This window comes from Lygodium microphyllum, chromosome 15 (assembly GCF_053477565.2).
Source record: "Lygodium microphyllum isolate KBCC chromosome 15, Lygodium_microphyllum_v1.1.10, whole genome shotgun sequence".
In the NCBI taxonomy this organism is placed as follows: Eukaryota; Viridiplantae; Streptophyta; class Polypodiopsida; order Schizaeales; family Lygodiaceae; genus Lygodium; species Lygodium microphyllum.
This window is the reverse complement of record NC_141149.1, coordinates 110496715-110523719: the sequence shown is the minus strand read 5'-3', so window position 1 is coordinate 110523719 and position 27005 is coordinate 110496715. Positions and strand designations below refer to the sequence as shown.

At 41.2% G+C, this 27005-nt stretch overlaps 1 protein-coding gene and 1 pseudogene across 5 annotated transcripts in view; both read left to right on the top strand.

The window, feature by feature from the left end:
- Positions 1 to 21458, top strand: part of LOC148024910 (basal transcription factor complex subunit-like protein) — a 43864-nt gene extending 22406 nt beyond the window's left edge. For all 5 annotated transcript variants that reach the window (XM_087694581.1, XM_087694583.1, XM_087694580.1 and 2 more), the window contains 5 exons: positions 2980 to 3033; positions 3131 to 3199; positions 20428 to 20504; positions 20634 to 20729; positions 21042 to 21458. In XM_087694581.1, coding sequence (XP_087550707.1) covers positions 2980 to 3033; positions 3131 to 3199; positions 20428 to 20504; positions 20634 to 20729; positions 21042 to 21111 — 366 coding nt within the window. In that variant the 3' untranslated portion in view covers positions 21112 to 21458. The remainder of the gene's footprint in view (positions 1 to 2979; positions 3034 to 3130; positions 3200 to 20427; positions 20505 to 20633; positions 20730 to 21041) is intronic.
- Positions 14587 to 20036, top strand: LOC148024911 (uncharacterized; annotated as a pseudogene).
- Positions 21459 to 27005: the final 5547 nt, after the last annotated feature.

Genomic DNA, 27005 nt, shown 5'->3' with positions numbered 1-27005 from the left:
TCTACAGGTTTTGGCACTTGTCTTTGACATCAGCCTTCTCCCCCTATTGTACCTTCCTCTATGCATTGCATGATTTCATCATCTTTGTACTAGGGCGCTTGGGCAAGTGAACGATTTCCCCACGAGGGACACTATCCAAGTGGCACTTGCTGCATGAGCATGTCGGAGTGCAACGATGCGGAAGCGTGGGACCAAGACTGAGAGAGTAGGGTGAACATAGAGAGGGGAGAGAGAAAGAGACAGAAGAACAAGAAGATCTGCTGTATGAAGTATGCTGAATACAAAGGAATGCAGATATGTACACGGGCGCAGTCTACATGTGTGCGTATCTTGACCTTGATAATGTCTCCTTGCTGGACACCTCAAAGTTTGCTGCAATTTGCCCGATCTTTGCCTTGAAATCTGCAACTGCAAGTGTAGGAGAGTATGCTGGTGTCAAGCTATTTATAGCCTGCTGAAATATGAAAAAAACTGTTAGGTCGGCTGCATTAAATGCAGCCTACTGTACTGCAAACTGGCTGACTGTACTGCACTGTCCAACTGGACCGCCACGTGGCAGTCTGATGCATCCTACCTATTTGGCTGCTGATGTGGCACTGCTGATGTGGCATTGGCAGATGGTAAACTTGCAGGCTGCTTCGCATACCCAAAACACTCTCGAATGACTGCTCTATGCATCCCATTGTGTAGAGCACCATTGGATGGATCCTAAGCTATTTCCATCGACGGATTACACTACCATCCTTCTTCCCATGATACTTCATTACCCTTTCCCTCATCATTGACATTCTCGAGTGGTTGGGTAAGCTTGTATTGTTTTGTGATGTCTTGGGTGTACCATCCCTACTCCCATCTTTTGGGCCACTGTTACTTAATCGGTTGCCACCCCCTAAAATTAACTTTTTACCATCCAAAAAAAAAGTTCAATGTGGTTCCATCTACCTTTTTAGGACTTGGTAGGCCACTGGATAGCTGATGAGCACCCTTTGTCCGATGCCTTGTCCTCGCTGGGGTGACTACTTGGACTCCTTTGGTAAGATAACCATTGGCTCTGTAGTCTTGGTAGGATATGTGCACCCTTTGTCCAATGCCCTGGCTGCTTTGGGGTGGGACGTGGGGTAAACATTGCGGGCCTTCCCTTTTAGGCTCAGTTTTGGGCCTGAGAGGGGATGTTGAGCTAAAACATGCTTTATAGCTGATTAGCATTTTTAAACAGCCCTAAAACATGCAAAAAAATGAAAAACAAAAATTTGGGTGTGTTGTTCGAGAGAGTTTCAGTGGTTCCACAAGACCCTATTTTTTTGGGTCACCCTTCAACATCTATAAATAGACAAATTGCCCACCATTCAGCCTCATCTCTTCCGTGTAGGTTTCTCATCCTTGTGTGTAGATCTCAGCCATCAGTCTCCCACCACGTGGCAGTCCAGCCTTCACAACTGTTGCTATCACCTTGTCTGCTCCTCTATTGTGGTATCCTACTGTTGCGTTTTACTGTTGTGTTCTACTGTGGTGTTCTACGGCTACGTTTTGCTGCTTTGCCCACATCATCAAGCATTAGCCAATTGACCTGGGGAGTAGCTCTAGCTAGTATGAGTGGCTTCAGACAGCTTTATGTGGCAGCAATTAGCCACTTCAGTGGGCCAGTATCCATGAAACATTAGAGAGGAGTGATGAATAGTGGTCAATGAAGAGGGAGATTAATTGAGAGTGATGAATAAATGTGGTGTAGAGAAATCCCACAAGATGTTCTATCTATAGGGAATTTTGGAGCATTTTTCTTACCACGTGCATATCTGACTCACAAAACAAACAAAAGAATGCCCACAACATGTCTTATCTATAGGGAAATTTGGGTCATTCGTCCTACCATGTGCAATAAATGCCAATAATACAAATAAAGCCTTTTTGGGGTGGTTAATGGAGGCCAATATGAGGAATTAATGCATTGCAATTAAATGTTAATGCATCTAATGACTTTGGTTGCTCAACATTGTGTTCTCGATGGAGAATGAGGATCTTTAGCGCAAAGAGCACCACTGCTCTAGTATGATTTAAAGCAACAGTAGGTTTTGTAGGGGAATCAATTGAGTGTATGACAAATACTAGCAATGAATGGACTCATAAACAGAGAGAATGAATGAGTGATGAATGGAATTCAATGATGATACAATGACCTAGGCCATTGTGTCTCTAGGACCATGTTTGAGGAGAGCCATGGAGTTGAGATGGCAGAATGACTCAAGATGATTACACAGTCCCAGTTGATGAAGGGTGACAGAACCTATGGAAGGAGTGAAACATAGTCCCCCATGAAGTGGGATGTCAAAGAGGGCAATGGATGTGGGCAGCAATGAAGGGAGTGGAACGCCATCCTTCAGATCAGTAGGATGTCGATGATGAATCATGACTCTAGGGAGCGAAACACAAGTTCTACTTGCAGAAAATGCAAACGCCATGATCAGTTGATGAAGATTATGAAGGAGCCAGCTGGCAGTTGGTGTCTGGCTGTTTGCAGGAGCAGCAGCAGAAATATCCAATCAGTGTTTGCAACCCTGCATCTATTTCTGCTGTCCAGTTAAGATTTAAGTTCAGTTCTTTTTACCTTTGGAGAATGTGCTTGCTGAAACTCTTTTTTCATTTGCAATCTGTTGTAAGTCTGGCAAATATTAAATGGAAGTCTTGATAATTTTAAGGTTATATGATAATACTTTTGATCTGCAGTCTCAGTTTCTGCTTTTAATGTGGAACACATAGTCAATGCATGCATATTTTAATGGGTAGAAAAGTTATGTTGAATTGATGATGCTTTGAGTGACTACCTAGAACCAAGTGACAGGGTTGAATTTTTCTAGCTAGTAGTCTGTCATTGAATTTTTAGACTAACCTTTGCTGGAGTCGATTACCTACTGGCATGTTTAGTGAAAAACACCCTTCATGTTAGCTCCCTTCTTCAGGGAATAATGAAGGCCTTTTGTGCAGATTCCAATCGATACTTGTATGGTGGGCAATGAACATTCTGCATTCTTGCAACAGGTAGCTTCGCAATCCCCCCTCTGAGGTCAAGTTACTAGTTATCCTCTCTTAAATGTTTAGAAGAATGAAGATGAAATGTTAACCCTTCCCCACGCAGGCTGCACATCTGACTAATGGTATATACATGAAACCAACACAACCAGAAGGCCTGCTCCAATATCTGATGGTAAGTAAATTTTGTGGTAGCTGTTTTTTGCTTATATATTTTGTGTTATTTCATTTACTGCTGAATATGGAATGACTCGTACATCTGCCTCTTAATGTGATGCCATTCTGATTAATGACATATTATATTGTGCAAATAATTTCACTGCAAATCTGAAGATGCTGTTGTGTTTCAGAGATGACACAAGTATAGAAACATCTTTACAACTTAAAATTGTCAGATACAAAACACTTTCAACCCAGGGCAGGGTTAGAAGAAATTTAAGAGGGAAAACCGGAAAAGGGTTCATAAACAGAAATAATGAAACTTCCTAACTGCTGGGAATGCAACCTAAAATAGAATGTTAAAAGAAGAAAATGATTGAAAGGGCTGGAACATTGAATAAAAACAGAGGCTCACCACTCTCCTGCACCAAATGTCTACAATAGTGATGCGGTGTGTCTGGAACAAAATTTTGATGTTTGTACACCCGTCAAATTGACAAACAGTTCAAAATCTTAGCAAGTTTCAGTATTCTGTTGGATGCATTGGAGAAGCAGCCTAATGGAGCAGGCAAAGACTGAAACCCAGCTTCGGCAGCAGCAGGAGATGAAGACATAACAGTCTTGATGATGACAGAAGCAAGGAAAGGCTGGTGATGGCAGAGAGAGAGCAGATACCAGAAGAGTGGCAGCATTTAAAGGCAGAGAACAGCAAGGTGGCAGCAGTTTAATGAAGTCGATGAGGAGATGATGATGTCTATAATGATGATGATAGTAAGGAGAGGTAGGAAAGTTGGCACTGATGTGAGATAGACAGTGCTAAAAATGGCTATGATTATTTTGTATAGATTTTTTTAAGCCAGTCGTGCTATCAAAGCTCTTTGAAATATTTTCAAGAGGAACTTATTTCAGGGCTGTACGAAGGCCAAAGGAATTTAGCTGAAAAAGTGAGTTTATCTTGTAGGCTAATTCTCTGTAGGTTAACAGATGGCTCCATTGCGAATGCTTTTAAGTGTACTCTGACCTCGGAAATGGTGAGCTTGTAGATTGGGATGACTGCTGCAAGGGAAGGGAGTAGCAAAGAATGAGAACAACTAAATGGGAGTGTTGAGGCATGGGAAGCTCTGAATGATGGAGGCTAACTAAACGGAATGCAGTGTGACGAGATGTCCTAAACAAAAAGACACAATACCAATGGTACGACAAAGCACAAACTGATAACACAAAACTACTTAGGGTTAGGGTAACTTAGAGACAATGAACACAAAAAATAATGAAGTGAATGATTGCTGAATATACAATGCTCATGTTACACACTATGCAGAGAGTGAATACTGTACCACAAACTCATGTATCTCGAGGATTAGGGCAAGGGTAATGAGCTGGAGAGTGTGTTGTACTTTGAACGGATCCTGAAACGCAGCAAGGCAGCCTCCGAATGTCAAACACCAGCAAACGCAGCCAAGGAAGGATGGATCAGATGCAGATGGCAGTGTAGGAGAGAGGACTAAAAATGCAGGTGAGGAGAGAGAAAGAGTAAAAACGCAGATGACAAGACCAGCAATAACAGTCAGCAAGCCGAAATCAACTTTGAACAATGTGTGGTAGGCTGGAATCAGGCGCCATACTGTTGTAGACAGCAATGGCCAGCTTCGACCACAATGTCCTTTGCGTCCGGGGTGTGGGCAACAAGCTGAAAGACTTGAAATTTGCGAAAACGAGATTAAGGGAGAGTGGTGGGCTGCATGCCTATTTATAGAAAGTTTGGGGCACCTAAATTAAGGTTTTGCATGTGGGACACAATAACTCTCTAGGATTGTGTTGCTTTTTAAAATAAAAGATTTGCTTCATTAATTAAGTATGTTTTGGGGCTATTTAAGTTAAGCTAATGCATTTTTAAAGCTCAACATCCCCTCTCAAGCCTAAAACAGAGCCATGAGAAATAAACCCTCAATGTGTATATTCTCTTACCTCAAGGCGTCTCACCCCAAAGTAGCTAGGGCATTGAGCAAAGGGTGCATGTTGCCTGTCCTAGTGATCTACCAAGATCATAGAGGCGATGGTTATCTTACCAAGGGAGCCCAAGTGATCACCCTAGAGAGGCCAGGGCATCGGACCACTGGTGTGCGTTGGTTGTCCAAGGGCTTACAAAGTCCTGCAAACGTAGATGAAATCAGCAATGGATTTTGGTGTGATTTGTTCAAAAGATTTAGCATTTAAGTGAGGGTTTTGAATTAGGATTCGTTTTATTGAGTCAATGTGCCTTGAAGTACAGGAAAATAAGAATTGATGGCTCCACTACCGTTATACAACAAGCAAAGCAATCCCATACACTACTAGGATAAGTGCCTAGGGATAATGGAAGTGTGTGTGTGCCAATCATATGAAGAATATGTGGAGAGGCAAAAAAGGATGATGGTGAGCTTAGCAAGACGAGCAAAGCAAGAAGCGAGCATGGGGACAGTGCCGGGGAGAATTGCCATATGTAATGCCATGAATATGGTGGATCTAGAGTCCACCACTCACGAAAGATCGAAAAGGGAGAAATGCATACATATGCATGTTTACATGAATAGAATGCCAATGCATGGGAAATGCAATGGGTTATGCAAGATTTCATGCTCATGTAGAATGCGATGCAACGGTGCCACTGGACAATGCCCTCCTAAGGCAATTGTTCACTTCTCCCAGTGTCCTTTTACAATCATGTCATCCTGAGAGTGTGGATGAAGTTACAAATGTCCTTAAGGACAATACAAAGAATAAATGTTTGAAATGTCCAAAGTTAAACTGTAAACATCATCATCGTCATTGAGCAAGAAAAAAAACTGTCCCCTCTCAAACTGGAGGGAGAAGTAAGAGGGAAGCACCCTCTCCTTGTCAATTTGAAGAAGTAGAGGAGGATGGATCCAAGCCAATCCGAGGTAGGATGTGTTGTAGGATCGGTCGATTGACCGCTTTGGTCAAAATGTTTGTAAAATTGTCACTTGAAGGCACAAACTCTAGGCGAATAGTGCCTAGCTCAACCTGCTCTCTGGTGAAGTGGAAGTGGACTCCCACATGTCGTGTCCGAGGGGTGATGACTGGGTTTCCCATAAGTGCAATGTCACTCTGGTTATTGTAGTAGACAATTGTAGGAGAATCACAAGGAAACTGAAGCATAGCTAGCAAGCTTCTTAGATAGATGGCCTCAGTGGTACCATCAAAGATTATAATCAGCCTTTGCCGTGAAAGCCGCCACTGTCTCTTATCTATGGCTTAACCAAGAAATGGGAGTTGTGCCTAAGAAAAAGAGGTAACCGCCATGGAAATGCTAGGTGTCAGGATCTATCGCCTAGTAAGGATCGGTGTAACCCTACAAGCATAAACCATGCCTATAAGTTAGTTCATAAGAAAAAGTACACTGCAAATATCCCAACACATGAAGATAAGCAATCCAATGTGACATCCTAGGCGTTGAAAAATACTAAGTACACTAATTGAGTATGCTAAATCTAGCCTAGTATGAATCAACCAAAGAAGCTTCCCTACAATAGAACGATAAGCATGAGCATCAAAAGAATAGCCCATAAAAATCAAGAGATTAGTTGGGGGAGCAAGCTTTTCTATCTTGTCGTCAGGGGGGGGGGGTGTGTGTGTGTGTGTGTGTGTGTGTGTGTATGCACGACTCCCGAAGACTCTGAAGTGGAAAAGCCTCTTGCCAAAGAATGCCTCGTAGGGAGTATGTTGAGGGACTACCGTAGTTGGGCATCGAAGGAGGATGTACATTGTAGTGTTGACAGCCTCAACCCATAGACAATCGGAAAGCACTACTGCGAACAACAAAGAGCGTGCCATGTTCAAAACTGTCCAATTCCTACGCTCTACAACTCCATTTTAGGAAGGGAAGTTGCTAGAGGTAAGCTGGCAAGAAATGCCACGCTCCTATAGAAACTTGCAAAACTCGTGGGAGATAAAACTCGCCACCGCTATCACTCCTCATGGTATCTACATGACGTCCAGTCTGGTTATAAACCAACAGTACCCAAGTACTGAAATAGGTGAAAGCATCAGACTTGTGCTTGAGAAAGTAGATCCATATGTATCGAGAGAAATCATCCACTATATCAAAAAGAAGTAAAGTGCATCATTTAAGGCGGCAGTGGGCGTCGGGCCACAAAGATCAATGTGAATCAATCTCAATGAAGCCTCGGCTCTATGAGTGGACTGGTGTGGGAATGGGATACGGTGTTACTTACCTAGCTAACATGCTTTACAAACCTCTCAAGATAGCTTCAGGCGGGGAATGCCATCAACCATCTGGCAACGCGACAACTCATAAAGAGAGTCGTATCTAAGATGTCCGAAGCGGTAATGCCAGAGATGCTCAGTGCTCGAAGGCCCCGTGCAGTGACTAAAGCCTGGAAGCGATAGAACTTCAAGTTCTGGACTGTCGACATGGTAAGAAAGTGCGTTAGGTGATAGAGGCCATTAGGTTGTGCCTTGCCGTGAGCAATGATTAAACCAATCTTATCATCAATGACTTCGACTGCGGTCGATGTAAAGAAGATTGCTTGCCTCAATTGACAAAGCTGCTTAATAGACAATAAGTTCACCCCAAGCTGGGGGACATGATAAACGTCATCCAGCATAGCGCGATCTCAGCCCTCATTAGTGGCAAAGTTGATGCGACCACAAGCCTGGATCTTGATCCACGAGTTGTTCCCTACTCCGACTCTCCTAGTTGCAGGATATTTGGTGAGAAAAATGTCATCTATAGGGGTCATGTGATGAGTAGGTCCACTGTGTACAATCCAAGTAGAAGCAGAAGTGCTTGGTTGTGACAAGTGGGCCTCTGCGACCATCTTCTCGGAAAAAAACTTACAGATATGGAAGAAACTAGTATTTAATGCCTCTAAAGAGATGATGTGGGCCTTTGCAAACCAATCAAACAAGCTCTTTGGCGTTGAGAATGTTGTCGATTGTGATGGTTGACCCCGGTGGCAGCATGAGATTGAGCTTTCCATGGCCCTTGAGATTGGTTGCCATTGTGGAGGTTTGAGACTTGGAGCCCCTCTTGCCTTTAATCGACACTCGTCAAAATGGCCAGCCTTTTGATAGTGTTGACAATACCTACTCTTCTTAGATACATTTTGCCACCTTGGTTTAAGAGAGGATTGGATGTTCCCTTGGGTCTCATTACATAAGGTTTGAGTAGAATTTTGAGGTTTCTTACCTTTCCCTTGTTGTACCTTCTGAGAAGTGGCAACAAGGGCCCTCGCTATAGGAGATGCCCCATGAAATTGATTGAACAGTCTAGCATAACGCAAGATTTGTCACTCAAATTCATAGAAAGTGGGCATAGTGGGCTGCGAGATGTCCTGCTGCACAAAGTTAAAGTATTTCCTTGGCAGCTTGTTTAGGAACAGTGTGACCTGGTCATCAAGGGACTTAGAAGCCCTCTTCGTAGAGAACTCAGCAAGGAGTCGCTGATACTCAGACAACTTGACCTTAAGGTCATGCTTATCATTGATGGTGAAAATCTGAAGCTCATGGTCAAGATTAATGCGACGGGTTCTATCTTGAGCCGCATAGTGGTTAGTCAAGTGTGCCCAACGCTTTGACGCTAAGTCAAAATGTTGAAGTTGAGAATGAAACTCAAGTAGTAAGCCCTACATCAGCTCAATTATAGCAAAGGCATTACGAGCCTTCCATGAGTGGATGACCTCATGTGGAACAAGTGCGGCATCAGGTTGGGGTTCCAACCCTTGCATAAGATCCCATAGGTTTTGGGAGTCTAAGACATGCCTCATCAAATTAGACCAAGTGGTGTAGTTAGACTTGTTGAAACAAGTCTTGTCATTGAATGAGTTCTTGGCAGATGAGGAGCTAGAACCATGAGGTGTCAGTGGATAAGTGTGATGCATAGTAACATGGAACGGGGACGGGGACGGGGTTGGGGACGGGGGACGGCTAAAAGCAAGGAACGGGGACGGAGGGTGGGACGTAGGAGGGAACGGCATACATAAATAGCATTTGAAAATGTATGCATATAATGTGGTGGATGGATGTGTGGGCATAGTAATAGGGGGTGCCCATTTTGTAGCTTCTCATCCCAATCCCATCCCCATGTTAGAGACCCCTCTCATGGTAACAGGGGATAGCAATTTATTATTCTTGTCCCTGTGGGCCCGTTCCTATTCCCATCCCTAACCCCAAAACCAGTCCCATGTTACAGCGCATGTGGGTGAATGTATACTACCAAAGAATATGCAAAAAAACCACCCCCTAAAAGACACCCATTCCCACAACCCACCAAAAAAAAAAAAGAGGTAAAAAACGTCCCCTGACAGGGGACGGGTTAGGGGACAGTCGGGACGGGGAGATGGCTGTTGGGGATGGGACAAGGGACGTCCCCATCCCATTTTGGCGTCCCCAGTTGGCCCATCCGTTTGGGATGGCGTTCCCGCGTTCAAGGGCTTCGGGACGGCCGTTCCCTGTTACTATGGTGTGATGTGGTGGTGGATAAGATGGTGGAGGATAAGGAGGGGGATAAGAAATAGGGTAGACAAAAATAGACTGTTGATGCCTAGCGAGTGCCGATTGCTACGGAGGCATTGGAACAAAAATGTTTCCATAAGGTGCTGAAGGTGGAGGTGGAGATAGAGGCATTGGGGCATGGTAGCCCTATTTAAGAGTCGGTTGGGGCATTAAAGAACGACCAAGTGGCCCACTAGGTAAAGCCATAGAGGCAAACTATGGTACCAAATGATCCATACTCGAAGGATGCTCTGGAGGGGGAAAGCTCGAAAGTGTGCATGTGGGAGAATGAGCTCCCATCATGGGTACACCACCCGAGTAGAAGAAAGGAGTCCCAAAGGCTGTGCCTAATAGAGGACCCCCCGGTGTGGTGTGGTGAATACATAGGTGCACTTGGTGGAGGCTGAAAGGAATGTGGTGCGGAAGATGAGGGAGGGATGGGTGCAATCCCAAATCGATTTGTGATGAGTGTAGATGTGGGAAACATCATTGGTTCCTTTTGTCCATTAAGTGCAACAAAATGAGATGTACCTACTCTAGTATGACCATGAGAAACAAAATTATTTGAAGGAAAAGGAAGAGAAGAGATACTTACAAGCTCTTGCTTCTTTTTCTTACCTTCTCTGGAGTTTCAAAGAAATATCTATCTTTCTCATTACTTCCACCAAACCAAAAGATGTTGTGTATTACCCCTTCTTTAAGAGAATCTCTCGAACCATGAGAAATAGAAGAATTGGATACCATAGAATCAGAAACAAGATTGTGCATACTTTGCACTGGAAAAAATAAATAAAATGGTAGCGGTATGCAATCCGTGCCAGTTTTCACTTGAGGATGGCTAGTCCGAAGGGGAGATTCCATCGTACTTGCATGGTCAATAGTTCTGTGTACTGATTCTAAAGGAGGAAACTCAGGCGTACCTTCAATCTGCTGTTGAGCCCTATGGCTGAAATCTCGTACGGTTGCTGAACTGAAAGATAGTTCGAAGTTTCTCCATCCATGCTAGATCTAGCAGGGGCAAGCTGGGAGACCCACTCTTACTCGTTTCTTGACATGCTTGGTTGTGAATCGTGGAGCGTTGTGTTGGTATTCGAAGTCATCTGAAACTTTTGTTGTTTTTGCTTTTGCGAATGAGCTCTCCGATCAAGTCCAAGGTTTCTCAGAGAGAACTTGGCTCTGATACCATGTGATGAGATGCTCTAAACACAAAAGTACAATACCAATGGTACAACAAAGCACAAATTGATAACATAGAACACAGTTAGGGTTCCAGCAAACACAGCCAAGGAAGGCAGGATTTGATGCAGACAACAATGCAAGAGAGAGAAAGACTAAAAACATAGGTGAGGAGACCAACAACAACAGTTAGAAAGCTAAAATAAGCTTCGAACGGTGTGTGGTAGGTTGGAACCAGGCGCTAGATTGTTTTAGATAACAATGGTCAGCTTAGACCACGATGTCCTCCGTGTTCGGGATGTGGGCAGTAAGTTGAAAGACCTGAAATCTGCAAGACGAGATTAAGGGAGAGTGGTGGAATGCATGCCTATTTATAGAAAGTTTGGGACACCCAAATTAGGGTTTGGCATGTGGGACACAATAACTCTCTAGGATTGCGTTGCTTTTTAAAATAAAAGGTTTGCTTCATTAATTAAGCATGTTTTGGGGTTGTTTAAGTCAAGCTAATGCATTTTTAGCTCAACAGGAAACCTGTAACAATCTGTAGTAACAGTACTGCCACTAGAAGCATGGTGGTGATGTGGAGGGAGGGACAGCATGTGTGTGTGTGTGTTTTGGGGGAGGTGTGTTGGGGTAGGAGGCAGTAGCATGGCAAGAGGAGAGAAGGGCAATGTGGGGAGTAGAATGTGAGGAAGAGGGAGGGTGAAGCAACGAGGGGACTCAAGTAGGAAGGAGGTTGAGAGAGAGAGAGAGAGAGAGAGAGAGAGAGAGAGAGAGAGAGAGAGAGAGAAGAGAAGAGAAGAGAAGAAAATATATTAACGTCTGCTAAAGAACAAATCGGCCTATGAGACATATCCATGTACAAAGGAATATCCTCATGATGTCATGAAAGTGAAAGTGAAAAATGGAAAATCCTAAGTGTGCAATAAGTGTAGGCATCATCATCTGGGCAAGCGCTCAATGTGTATAAGTAAGTCCATTTGGAGATGTGAAACTATGTGCATGTGAGAAACAATGATGCCATGCTGATCTAGCATTGTCCAATGAGTATAGGGGATGTAAAATGCAATAATTGGGTAGGGGCTTTTGAAACAAGCTCCTAAGTAGCTCTTGGGGGTTGGCATTGGCTCGATGGGCCAGGTATTTCTCATGTTGTTGTTGAATCTAGATGACCTCTCACTATTGGGAGTATGGCCGTCTCTTATTAAATGCATTGTATCATCATCCAACCCTAATCTCTTGTGCTCTTTGTAGGGACAACCCTCTCAGTCTTCCTATCCTTGTATCTTTATATTCCCTAATTGTTGTGGATCCCTGATAGAACTCAGTCAGGATTGTCTGTTGTGCTCTATCTTGTGTACCTACTGTCACAAGACTGTGACAACTATTACCTTTTTGCTGATTTCTTTATTACTATTTTATTTGGTTTTTTTTTTTGGAAGGATCCCTCTTGGAATCTAAACGCCTGAGTTGCATGGTCAGTATGTGAAATGGACAGGAATGTCCAGTGAATCAAGGCTAGACAGTTAAGGTCCAGTACAAGTCTGGAAGAGACTGATGGCACTGTAGATTGACAAGCCTGGAAGAGACTTGTGAAAGTGTATATGGATAAGTGTGTTGAAGAATTAGCTTGGAAGAGACTAGTTCAAAGTGAAGATGGACAAATCTCCAAGAGATTAGTCCATGTGGGGTCATCAGTGGAAATTCACTTTCAGTTGAGCTACATTACAAATTTGGATGTAGCCATAGTCTGCAAAGATGGTCAGAAGACTAGTGGGGATGCAATGGAAGCAACTCCTAAAATTTAGGGAGTTACTATTTTTGGACCCTAGAATCTGTTCGCGTCATTATCTTCGTTTTTGCACGAGGATTAATCCTCTGGTCTGTGCCGAGGTCAAATTCTGCACCGAGCATGGAGAATTTTAGACCGGAAGGCTAGAACGGGAAACACCTTCCAGTGCTGCCATTTGGCACAAATTTGTGCACTTACCTCTTTAAAGAGGGGCTGGCGTGCAGTTTTTGGGCTGAAGGGGCTCATTTGTGAAGGAGAGGATGGACAGTTGCTGATGGAGAAGATTGGAGAGCTTGCTTACCTTGTCCATGATGCACAGTGGGTGGAGCTTGCTCCCTACTCTCTTTCTCTCTCCCTGACAGTTATGGTTATGCCTCAGTTGAAGGCCTTTCTGCTGATTCATGTATAGTTGTGTGGGAATATGCTGTTTTTGCATGAGGCAAGAGCCTCCTTTTTCCAGGAACAGGAGCAGTTGTTTGCTGCCCTCAAGCAGGAACAGGTGAGGGTGGTAACCTCACCAAGCAAGTGTCTGAAACAACACTAAATCAGTTCTGTTTTTGGATTGTTCAGAGATTATTTCAGAGCCCAGTTGATGTCAAAATCAAGGGACACTTGGGACAGATGTTGGAGAACAGTACAGGGAACAATATGAGCTGAAAACAGATTTCAGAACAGGTCTGAACCAGTAATTATAGTGGGCTGAACAGTGCAGGGAATAGTATGAGCTGAAAACAGGTTACAAAACAGGTCTGGGCCAGTAATTACAGTAGGCTGAAATGGTCAATTCTGCACTCCAACCAGAAGTTTCAGAATTGGGCAGAGTTTTCCCTCTTGGTCACCTTGTTTTGGGTCTGTAATTGTATTGTTATGCTGCCAAATTTCACCTAGAATAGGTGAAAGACAGCCCATTGTACCTTCTCTCTTTTAAAAATAAAGAAATACCACAAGGGGCGCCTGACTTAGGGGCCAACAGGGTGTCTATGTCACAACAGAAGCATTCTAGCTTCTTGTATGTCTTCTTGATTCTGTGTCTTTAAGTTCAGGTAAAGTAGGCGACTGTGAATTGGGTGAAAGCATTTATATATTTTGGTTGTACACTACCGCCCTTTCCAGCGAACAGGCCGGTTTCGTGGTTCCATTGCCGGGATCGAATCACTTTTTCCCTAAAGAGTGAGCCAGGGTTTGTTTGGGTCTAAGACACAGAATTGTGCATTATGGCTGATAGAAAGGAAGACACCAGAGAGGAAGCGTCTTCATCACAGGAGATCCCTGTTGTTCATGAGGTGGGAGAGTCTTCTAGACCTCCACAGTTTGTTACTCCTCCTGTTATGGTTGAGCCACAAGTTCTTACGGCTTCTTCTATGGATGAAGACATTTTCAAGACTCAGTTAGTTGCTGTTGTGAGTATGTTTACTCAAGTGATGCAGAATCCAAGGTTTTTGGCATTTTTGCAGCCCTCCCTTCCTTTACAGCAAGCTGGGCAATCTGCAAAGATTTCGGATCCAGTAGAGGTCCAGGATAAGGGTAAGCATGCTGCAGATTCAGTGGAAACACCAAGGCAGCTTGTGGAGTCAATGGAGACTCCAAGATTGGTTCCGACTGTCCAGGAACAGGTAGCAGAAACGCTAGTTACACAGGCATTGCCAGTTCAGCTTGCCACTTTACAGCAGCCAAATGTTGGTTTAAATGGACAGGGAAATAGTTTTTAGGCTTTACCACAGGTTTTCCCACCGACCTCTGTAAATCCTGGGCACTTTGGAGGTGGATCTGTATTTCAGAGTATGGCTGGTTATGCACCTGGAAACTAGATTTATGTACCAGGAACAGTGTTTGGGGGTACACAGGGTTTTACGCCAAACCCCATGTATGGTAATACAGGCATGCAGCTTGGATTTCAGGGAGTTTAGGGCAGTTTTGGCATGCCATAGGGCACTTTTGGTATGGCTGGTTATCAAAATCAGCAAGCAAGTATTGTGTCTACAAGCCTTGTAGTTAGTGGTCCGGCAACTTCTATGCCACCTGTTAGTGTTCCTATGTTACAGGCATATCCTACGGACCCTTTGATGGCTCATGAGAAGCCAAAGCCTTACAAGGAAGGTGGTGCAGCCGTACAGTTTGACATCTTTCGAGGATTTGAAGATAGGACTAAGGCTCTTTCTTTCTTACAGCAGTTTGATGCCGCATTTGCAGGAGGGAACTTTACAGAGCCTTCCAAGGTCCGGAAAGCTGCCACTTTTCTTAAGGACAATGCTAGTCAGTGGTGGAGTACACTGTTGATGCAAGGACAGGCTCCTGCCACTTGGACTTACTTTAAGCAAGTATTTGCTTCTGCTTGGTTGACCAATGAATTTGAGATCGATGTTATGTCAGCTTGGCACAATTTGGATGCATCTAAATGCAAGGATCTGGAAGATTATAACAAGAAGTTTTGGGAGGCTTTACTTCCAGTCACTTCTTACAGGGTTGTGCCATTGACCGAGCAGATAGAGAAATATTGCTGCGGGCTGCCCAAGGAACTGCGGAATTATTGTACAAAGACAAAGGTCACCACTTTTACTCAGTTAATTGAGAATGCCACTACAGGAAATGCATTATTGTTGGGACAGTCAAGTGGTTTTGGGGGCAGCATTAAACATGACAAACCTGAGAAATTTTCAGCAAAGAAGCCATTTGGTAAACAGGTTTATCAGATTTCTCAAAGCACAAGTAAACCTTGGCAGTTCAAGAAGAAGCCAGCCAAGTTCTTTGGACAGCAGTCAAAGGACCAGAAGAAACCTTTTGCGCGCAAGTCTCTTGAAGAGAGAGAGGCTTTAATGGCTGAGAGGAAGTGCTTTATCTGTGAGCAGACCGGTCATATTGCGTCTAATTGTACGGACAAGAATAAGAGATCAGCTGATGATGATAAAGAGGACATGAAAGGAAAGAAGCCCAAACCTTCAGCAGGTTTAGTGCCAGATATGCTGGGAGACAAGCCACACTCGGATGCTAATGAGCTTTGCAGAGCTTGGGGTAAAGTTAGGGATCAACATGTACTCATTTTCTTTGATCCTGGAGCTAAAGGCAAACTTTATCTCACACCAGTTGGCTTCTACTTTGGGCATTAGAGCAGATGAGATGGGCTACACAGCAGAGGCAGGGTTGGCATGTCCTGGCCACTCAGAGTCTGTGACACCCATTCTTGGAAAGTTGAAACAACCAAATTTAGTAAGCATAGTCAAAGTACAGAATTTACTATATTTAGAATGACATCCCTATTTTTTAGGACTAGCATTTTTAGGCTAATTCGAGGCTCCTAAAATTTAGGGACCTCCTAAAATTTAGGGACCCCCCAACATGGGTGTCATATGAAAGATTTTTCCGTGTACATCGCAAAAACGGTATCAGAATCTTCATGTGACTTTCCTATGCAAAGAAATGTGCAGTTCAAGCTTTCAGCCCACACATGCACATTGTACAAGCATTTCATGATCATGCCATCTTGTTGATTGTAACTGTTTGTTCTGGCGGATCTAGCCCACACTTTAGCCCACACTTCAAGGCATCAATCCTTTCTGTGTGCGAGTCTAACCCTGATATGCGTGAGTTCTGGTCACAGGTGCCCAATCGGGCCATATAGGTGGAAGTGTGAACTATCTTTTCTCTAACCCACCGCGTGGGTCCACCATAACCTGTGACCACTCATCAGTGGCCAGCTCCAATGCACTTTTCTTTATATCTAATTAGTGCAAAGGAAACAAATTTAATAAATCATTATATAGACAAATTAACGAAAAAGGATACAAATTCTGTTTCTATAGAGTTGTGACAGCAGTGGTATAGTCTCTAATATCTATCTCCTAATTCGAGCTTGCTCGGTCAAACATTGCATGGTGAAAGTATGGTGCACTATGGAGAAGCCTTGTTTGAAACCTATATGTCCTACTATTTGCATGGACTTTTCCAGGACAGGCGGTTAGCTTTGCCTCCATCACAACTCCATATAGCTTGGCCAACAGATGAACAATTGTGATGGTTCGATAGTTGTTTGGATCAAAGAGATCCCCAGTCTTATGGATAGGCACAATGATATGTATAGTCCATGTGAAGATATGCTAGGGTTTGCACAAAGAAAACATAGAACGCATGAATACAGTGAAACACAGTAACTTAGACAATAACACAATAAATGCAAATCCTAAATGAAGACACAAAAAGCAAAATGCAAGATGCAAAATACAAAAATACAAACACAAAGAAACTGAAGTGAATGAATCAGTGCTGTAAATGAATGAGAGAATATATAGAATGCTCAAGGGCAGAGCTGTCCAATAGCTGGTGGCTCTTCTGGGTAGGCGGACGGAGGTGTCGATGTGTGTCGTTCGTTGGAGATGGATCTCGAGTGCAGTGACCACTAGTTGGAGTAGTGGCTGATGAAGAAAAGTGCGGGAAACACAAAAATGACCTGCTGTAGATGCAAATGCAAATCAGCTTGATGTTGGAAATGGAAGGGCAAAAGGCCGGAAATCAGAATACAACAATGTTTAGGGCTGGAACTGGTAAATGCAGCAATGTAATTGCTTGAAGATAATGGTAGGTGATCACCAGTAGTAGTGGGAGGCTAGGCGACAGTTGTAGATCACGTAGGAGCAGTTGCTTGAGGCTAGACAGCTAGTGGAAGAGGGCTGATGTGGTTGAAATTTTTAAGATAAGGATTGATTGAATGGTAGGCAGCATGTCTATTTATAGACGTAGAAGGATTCTCCCGAATTAGGGTTTTGCTTATAGGACACAAACTCTCTAGGACCGTGCATCGTTTAATGAAACTTTTGGTAATTTACATGTTTTGGGACTATTTTAAAGAGCTAATCAGTTTTAACTTTTTAGTCTATTTTTAGCTCAACACCCCTTCTCAAGCCCAAAACTGTAACCAAGAAGGAACTAGAAAAAGCTCAAGCCTATTCTTACCTCAAGGTATCCAGCCCCAAAGTAGCTAGGGCATCGGACAAAGGGTGCATGGTGGCAGCCCAATGGTTTACTAAGACTATAGGGGTGATGGTTATCTTACCAAGGGAGCCCAAGTGATTATCCTAGAGGGGCCAAGCCATTGGACAAAGGCAGATTTGCCTGAAATGGCGCTTTGGGGGTCCGAAACAAATGTGAAACAGACTGATTGAAACGTTTTGGTTTCGAAACACATTTTAAAACGGCTATTTTGGGATGGGTAGTGGAAAGTTGTGTTTCAGATTGCCTTTTGGAGTGAAGGATCATATGATGTGAACGCATACAAGAAATAGGTAGATAAATCCCCAAATGGTATCAAGCCTAATGTCTTGTGAAAGTCTTCAAGCTTTTCTCTAGATAGAGCTTTTGCAAACGCGTTTGCCAAGTTGTCTTGTGTAGAGACATAAACCAAGTCAATCTCCCTACATAGAGCCTCTCTCTGACATAATGATAACGCACCTTAATGTGCCTCGTGCGAGCATGAAAAATTGGATTTCTCGCAATTGCCATGGCACTCTAACTGTCAGTATAGATAGGAGTGGGTGATTGATGTCCCACACTAAGATCGACCAAAAGGCATCTAAGCCATACACATTCCAATGTAGTTGGTATTTAGTCTCACAGCTAGATGTGGCTATTGTAGACTGCTTCTTGCTTAGCCAAGAAATACATAAATCACCAAGCATGAAACAATCATCACTAGTGAGCACCTGCGTGTTGAAACAACCAGCCCAATTACTTTCTATGAATGCATGCGAGCAAAGAGAAGTGCCTTTAGGATAGAAAAGGCTCAATGTTTGAGTGGCTTTGAGATAGCAAAAGACACGTTTGACTGCTTACCAATGTGCTGTGCATAGAGCATGCCAACTGAGATACCCCAAATTGAATATTTGACCGTATGTTACACAAATACAATAGACAATTAATGGCTGGCTGATAAAGAGAAATATCGAATGGATCCTTGCATCCTCAAATGTAAACTTGTGGCATGTAGTAGCCAAATGATCCTTTGCTAGGTGCCATTGCACTTTCTACAGAACTAGCTTCCATGAGCATACAAGTGATTCATCAGAAAGGAGGAAAACATGGAGAATGGACCAGCCGCGTCAAGGATATGCCACCATGAGCCTTGAATGGTGGTGTTAGTGTGCCCAAGTCCTTGGTCTTCCAGAAAGAAATGAGCAACAAAGACCCAAGGGTGATGGTTAGTGCAGATAGCTTGAAAAAGTGACCACCGAAGAACCACCATATGAGTCTTAGCATCTAGAATAGCTTTGCTTCCATGTTGCTGCTGTCTCTCTCTCTCAATCATGTATGATAATTTACATCCTTTCATGCGATAGTCACTAGAAAAGTTTTGTCCTATTTTGTGTTTTGAGGTTTCATTTCATGTTTTGTCTCATTGGCTACCTCAAGGTTTCAAGATATATCATCTATAAAAGTTGAAATTAATATATAATAGTAATATTAGAGGAAGAATATAGACCCTTAAAATGAAAGTTGTTATTCCACTTAGATCCTAGAGTCAAAAATTCTAAAGCCTAAAACAAAAACATCCATTTCACTTGATCATTTAGAAATCAGCATTCACAACTCACAAATCACAACATATAGGCTACAACATATGTATAATACGTAATGTGAAGTAGAGGTGAAAGTTGTTATTCACAAGTGGAATCCTTGTGGGGAGGTATTTTTCACTTGAGGAGTTGGAGGCCCAAGGCAGAGAAGGAGGTGGTGTGTGGAAGAGGTGGAGGAGAGTGGATGTGGAGGAGACACAAGGAGGTGATGCCATGTGCAAAAGAGGGTGTGGAGAAAACACGTTTTGTAAAAGAAAAACAGCCTGCATGTTTGACAAAAAAAAGAAACCCTGAAAAAGCAAAATTTGTTTCATGAAAATTTGTACTATATAGCATTGGTGGATATGGACTAGACATGGGATGCATTTGACTGGATTTAGTTTCTTTCATTATTTACACGATAGTTTTGACATGACTTCTTGTATGATGATTTGTCTCATGAGGCCAATTTGACTTCTAGTAGCCTTTTTATATGTGTGCATGTGTGCGCCTTTCTTTCTTCTCTCTCTCTCTCTCTCTCTCTTTTTGCCTCTTTGTTATGGATGAAAGCCCACCATGACGTAAGATTACAAAACCTGCTCATGTCGAAAGGGAAATGCCAAAATTTAATATGTTCATACAAAAGCCTGCTGCATTGAAGAGATTAGGCAGGTATGACTTTTTTTTTTGTTTGCTGCAAATTGTGCAATGGCCAGGAATTGTGTGGCTGCAAGTACTGAGCAGTTTTCAAATCTAAAATAGCCTTGGCCGTTGTTGTCAGCGAATATGGTGATCTGATAATGCAGGGAAGAGCACTTCCGTTCTTCTAGCTTAAAGGCATCCTCTAAAAGAGTGTCTGTTGTACTCTTCAAAATCGTGGGGCACAATTATGATAGACTGTGCAACTAACTTTGATATAAAGAAGGTGCATAGCCCATCCGTGAGAACCAACTGGAAGGTTGCACATGTATACCCCAATTTATATCGATTACTGTGTCATCATCCAGTTCATGCATGCTGCTAGACACACATTGGTCTCGTTTTCTCAATATTGAAGTGGATAAGGTGAAATACCAAGCTAGATTACAATGTTGTGAGCCGTAATAGAATTGTCATTACTTGCCTTTTGAAATGGATCCTGTAACTTGTGGTTATGGATATTTTTAGTTTCAGCTGTAGTATGCCATTTATATCCTATGATCTGTCCTGTGATAAATGCAGGTAGTCTTTGCTACCGACTTACATTCACGGAAGTTTTTGGAGCTTCCACGACCTGAAGGTGTTGATTTCCGCGCTTCGTAAGTGGACTTTCTAATCATTTCTTTCTGGAGGGCTCTTTGATATTTCTTCTATTTAGGATCTAATTATGTTGCACCATTAACACAACTCACAGATGGGGCTTATGTTAGTGATTGAGTAAATTGCAGGTGCTTCTGCCACAAAAAGATTATAGACATGGGTTTCATATGTTCTGTATGCCTTTCCATTTTCTGCGAGAAACACAGCAGTTGCTCTACCTGTGGGTAAGATGTCTGTTCCTCTGATAGTAACCAACAACACGCCAAATCTCCTAAGATGGATACAATTAATCGTGTTGTAGTGGCTATGGAAAGAAAGTTTTCTGCTAGGCATGCAAAATAAAATGTGAAAGTGGGAATCCAAATGTGTCTCGGATAGAACATGGGATAGTATGTAGTTGTTGCATGCCTTTGTAACTGCAGCGAATTAATGGGCTCCGGATTTGGCTGATGATAGAAATTAAAACAAGTCAATGAAGAGCCCGGCAAACTTATTGGAAAGCTTTTAATTTTAAGAAACTTTCTGTTTGAGTGCAGGGCTAATTTCAGTCAGAGCCGTGCTGGCTCTACATTAGGACAAAAGAGGAAATCAAATGAAGCTGGTTAAGACTTGTGGCATGCCAAAACATTATTGGATACTTCACAACCGTGAAATAGCTCATCCATCATGAATGTAAAATGCGACAGCTATATCTTACAAGTACGTGCAGTGGGCATCCTGTCCTGTGGTTGATATACTTAGCGAAACAGGTCATTTAGAGAAACACCATCCAATTTAGGTGGGATGGGTCTGGACAGCATGTGCGCTAACCATGTGTGTTCAAGGATAGGTTTTTGTGTGCAAAATTCTACAATTGTGTGCGCACAGAGGAGGGGGATAATGTATATATGCATGCACAGAGAGAGAGAGAGAGAGAGAGAGAGAGAGAGAGAGAGAGAGAGAGAGAGTCTCTTTTACGAAAAAAAAGAGAGAGAGAGTCTCTATGCATATAGTTTAGTTTTTATGAGTCTCAGACTTTTGGTTGAAGCCTCCATGGTAGTTGTAAAAAATCTCATATCTTGTTTCTCAGTGACTTGATTTTTCTTCTTGAGCTTGGGGCAAATAATCTTGGTATTGTGCTCAACATATGGAGTATACTTGATAGAGGTTTTAACCAGGCCTTAACTCAGTAGTAGCCATCGCAAATTTTGGTGTACTTTGTGCTGATCCTTCTAGACATTTCCTCCATCTTCAGCTGATGATGTTTCATTCCTAATGATCAAGCATCACTTGGTCACTTCTAGAAGGCAAGAAAGCTGCTATTTGAACATCTGAAGCTTCTCTTTCATCTTTTTCAAACCCTAGCTATGGTAGAATAGGGCAGCAGCTTCAATGGTCAAAAATCTTGACAAATCTTACAAGATTATGCATCTTCTTCTTCCTGAGGCTTTCTATTTGGCTATGGAGGATAAATGGTAGCAAGATTTAACTTGTTTCTTTGTCTCTTCAAGCTTTTTTCACCTTCCAATGGCCATGGACAGTAAGCTATTGCTAAAACTCTTTTAATCCTTCAAGATTACCCAAGAAAGCTTATATTTAGGACCAAAGGACATTGCTCCAGCAAGCATTGAGGTGGAAGATTGAAGAATTGAATAACTTTTAGCACTTTGAGCCTCTTGAAGCTCATAATGGAGTTATATTTTGGGGCTTTTGTTCAAGAAGCTTGAATCTTCAACATTCAAGTGTCCAAGCAAGCTCGATGCTTTGATTTTTCACAAATTTAATCTTCTTTAAGCATTTATGGATTGATCTTATGGATTCTTGGAGCTTCATGATAGATTCATGATGGATTATGGAAGTCTCTTTAACTAATGAACTAAAGCTTGTATCAATCATCTTTTTCAAGCTTGATCAAGATATTTTACTTAATCTTTGAAATTTTTCAATATTTAATTGTTTTTAAGTTTTTTCACTTGTTGATAGGAGATTATTGATCAATTAAATCTTTGAATTGATCAATAGATAAGAGATTAGTGCTCTTTTAATTAATTAGAGTATTTTTCATTGAATTTCAATATTCATTTCAGTCCTATTTTATCATGGATGTCATTTACATTGTCTTTATATATAACCTTGGTTTGGTTGTATGATTTTTATTGCCTAAGAATGAAATATTGTAAAGGGTAAGTACTAGCAATCAATTAGTTTCATTGAATTACATTGGTAAGATCCTTAGTCAATGTTTATTTCTTTATTCCAATATTTCATTAATCAATTATACATATCATTGAAGATTGAAAGAGATTTTCAGCTATGAATTTCATCTTTGATTGATTAATTAGAATGCTCTTATTATGTTGATATTTTCATTGGAGAAAAAGGTGGATGTCGGGGGAGATAGTGGGACAATAAAGAGAACTCTCCTCCACTATTAAAGAACTTGAAGGGGTATAACCAACTGACCCAAGGGAAACTTTGTTCCACCTATTGGTGATTTGGAGCTCGTATATGGAGCACGTCATGTCGTTATATATCTCACCACAAGTACCACAAGTGAAGTCATTAAAGATCTAAAAACTTCAGCTAGATAGCATCGATCGGGACTTCATTGATCAATTATATGGATTATGTAGGTTATTATAGGTTTACTATAGGAGGGATTTAAGCCATTATACTCAAAGTAGAGGACATGTGTATTATGTAAAAACAAGGCATTTGGACCTTCATTTGAATGAATTTTTAGTTATCTACAAGTGCTACATGTCATTTCAAATTGATTATGGATCTTACACGGAGTATTGTACTCCAACAGTAAATTGAAACCACTTTTAAAAGGTTTTTTACTTGGTTACAGGTGTTATAGAGTAATTTAGAAAAATTTCAGGACTTATATAGGATATTGTAAGTTATATTTAGCCCGCATAAGTTATACACAGGGTACCATAGGGTTTGGAGACCTTATCTTGGATATAGGGAAGGTGGATACACTAGAACAATGCTTTTATAGAGTGTAGGATTGTTTTGGACAGTAGTAAAAGAATGTTTTGTTTTGATTATGAACTTTGAGTGTTATAGCTTATCTTGAAGAGCTATTTGCGAGCTTTAATGTTCATAAAAAAGCTTTTGATTTTGATATGCGGGTCAAAAGTTGTAGCTATTTTTGTATCAGGGGATCTACTAGGATTGCACTAGTTGGAAACAAGGGAAAGAAAAAGACTAATGATGATGTTCAGTACCAAATTAGAGAAACACGTAAGGTAATACTTAAGGCATGTCATGATGATTCGCAAGAATATGGTGTATATAGTACTCTTAATGCTACTCTTTGTAACCATGAGACCAGACATTTCATCAGACACATGGAATTAATTTCTAAATTATTAGATCACGTGGTTGAACAGTTGGTTTAATCCAATATGCAAATTAAGGAAGTCATGGAGCATATGGTCAAATCTATTAAGGATTACTTGGAGAAGTTTATTTCTTTTACTCGAATAAACTTAGCACTCAGATCTCTATACTTGTGGCAGCACAAAAAATGATAGACAAAGAGAGTAGATATAAATAGTCATTTCAGCCATCAAACAATAATCCTTAGCTAGGTATTATTGAAAAGAAAGGGATACCACACAACACTTGTGAAATTAGGGAGATTTTTAAAAGAGCCGATGAGTCTATTTTGAGTGTTTATGGATCAAATCCTCCTTAAACCATTAGAAACTAGCCACCTATTCCTCTAGGCAAGTTTCAAACCAACTATCATATGAGTTCCTCTAATATTTCAAAACCCAATGGTAGTTACATGGACTGTAGCCCAAAGTATCTAATGAACAACAAGGCTTTGTTGAAAGAAAACTCTATGATAAGATTGTGTTAACCAAATATAGTGGTCATTCATCATCATTGGTTGATTTGGAGGAGTGGACTTTAAAATTAGAGTCTTTGATATTTTTCCTAAGTTAGATGTCTAAAAGACTCATTTTGCTACTCTTCACCTTAAGGGCTTTGCTTATATATGGTGAAGGTACATAAAGAGGGAAAATCAATAGGTTGATACTTGGGAGGAATTCAAAGCTAAGACGGCTCAGGTGTTTGTATCTTCCATTGAGAAAGAAAAGTTGGCAAGAAGATGGTATCAGTTGGACCAAAGAAGCCTATTAGTTAGAGAGTATACAAAGCAATTTTTGAATCTTACCATGCATGTGTAGTGTGAGTGATAATGCAAAGTTGCATAAGTATATCTATGGTATGGAGCTTAATTTGTTAGTTGATATTAAGGCCCAAAAACTTGCCACACTATTTCATGCCATTGAGCTAGCAGAGGTATGCTTGTAAGTATAAGAGGGACATTTCAATGCAGGCTTCTTTTGGATAGCAAAGGGATGTTACTAAACATGATAACTTTGGTGGTAATTATGAAGATTAATATTCATTTGGCAGTCCCAAAGTCCCTATATACCCTACTTTTAATGCTTTAAGATAGCAAAATGTTTCAAAGCCAACAATTAGTCATAAAGTGGAGCTTAGATAAGGTGACAATAGACCTCAAAGTAATTCAATAAACAATGACAAGTTCATATCTAAGAATCTTTTCAAGGAAAGAAAATAAAAGGGTCTATGCTTCAAATGTGATGAAAAGTATACAATTGATAATGCATCCAAGTGCACTTTCAAGAATGCCGAGGATAAGAATGACAATATGATAGTACTCAAGGTGGATGGTGTAGTTTAATCTTATGAGATTGTGGATGGATTCTCATTTGACCTTGGTGGGCACATTCCTTTTGATCTTGGTGGAACAAATTTACTTTTTGCTGCCATTATTTATTCTATATCCATGGATGCTTAGATAGGTTCAAAGAGCCCTAATACACTTCGTATGAAGGATACCAATCATGGAAAGGATGTGTTTATCTTGAGACAATAGTGGTACGCACAGTTTTGTGAATAAGTTAGTTGTAGACATGTTACATTATTTTCCCATTGATTTATAACAATCCATAAGAGTACAAGTAGCTACTGGTGAGAAGGAAATCAACACTCAAATGTGTCCACAAGTTCCCATACAAGTTGAAAATTATGAGCTATGTGTGAAACTAATTGCTTTGTAAATGGAACTTATAGATATTGTGCTTGGTTGTGATTGACTGATGACTTTAGAAAAGATTAATATGGATTTCTTGCAATTGTACATGGAGTTTGCCATTGATAGGCAGTCTATCTATTTACAGGGAATCCCAAGTAAATTTAATTTTCAGCTTATCACCATTAAATAACTTAAGGATTTTTGTTTTGTACCTAAATAAAGAGGTAGAAGATCAGTCTAAGAATTCAATAGAGCATCCAACTTTGTAAGCTCTACTTGGGGAGTATGGGAACTTAATTGAAGTATCTATTTTATTATCTCCTAAGAGATCAGTGGATCACCCTATTATTTTAGAGCCTCATTCAAAGCCAATCAATAAGCCACCCTACAGACTGTCGAAATGCAAGTGTGAGGACATAGCCAAGCAAATTAAGAAGCTTTTATAGATGGGATTTATTGAGCTTAGTTCTTCACCTTATGCATCTCTAGTTTTGTTAGTGAAGAAGAAAGATGGATCATTTAGGATGTGTATTGACTACAGGGATCTAAACAAGATCACAGTGAAGAACATGTATTCAATTCCTAGAGTTGATGATTTGCTTGATGAGCTCAAGAAGGTTGGATTCTTTAGCAATATTTATTTGAGGTCTGGATATAATTAGATTTGTATGCGAGAGGGCGATGAAGTTAAAGCTTCCTTTAGGATTGATCATGGACTATACCATTTTCTAGTGATGCCATTTGGGCTTACTAATGTGCAAACTACCTTCTAGAGTCTGATGAATAAGATTTTACAGTCTTTTCTCGTCCTAGTCTTATTTGATGACATATTGATTTACAGCAAGACTCTACAGGACCATTTGTTATACATGAGGAAGGTTTTTGATGTGTTAAGACATCATAGACTCTTTTGCTAAGAAGAAAAAATGCTCTTTCATGAAAATTGAAGTAGAGTAGTCGGGCCATATTGTCAGCGAAAAAGGAATATAAGCTAACCTTAAGAAGGTGCATTGTGTCAGAGATTGGCCAACACCTATCATCACTACTTCACTTAAAGGGTTTCTTGGTCTATCATCATTCTATTGTAGATCCATTAAGCATTATGTGGCTTTAGCAGCTCCTTTTATTGTCAGGTTGAAGAAGGAAGCTTTCTTTTGGGATATACTTGCAGTTAGTAGCTTCAATTAGTTAAAGGAACTATTTATTTTGGCTCCTAATCTACTATGCTCGGATTTCTAGGGAGTTTATCATACAGTGTGATATTAGTGGCTGTGGCATAGGGGTTGTTTGCTATAGGAGCATTGAGTTATTGCCTTTGAAAGCTGTAAGCTTACAGATAAAGAGATGACTATGAATATCTATGACCAAGAGATATTGGCTATTCTACATGTGATAAAGAAATGGCACCATTATTTGTGTGGTAGTCGGTTTAGAG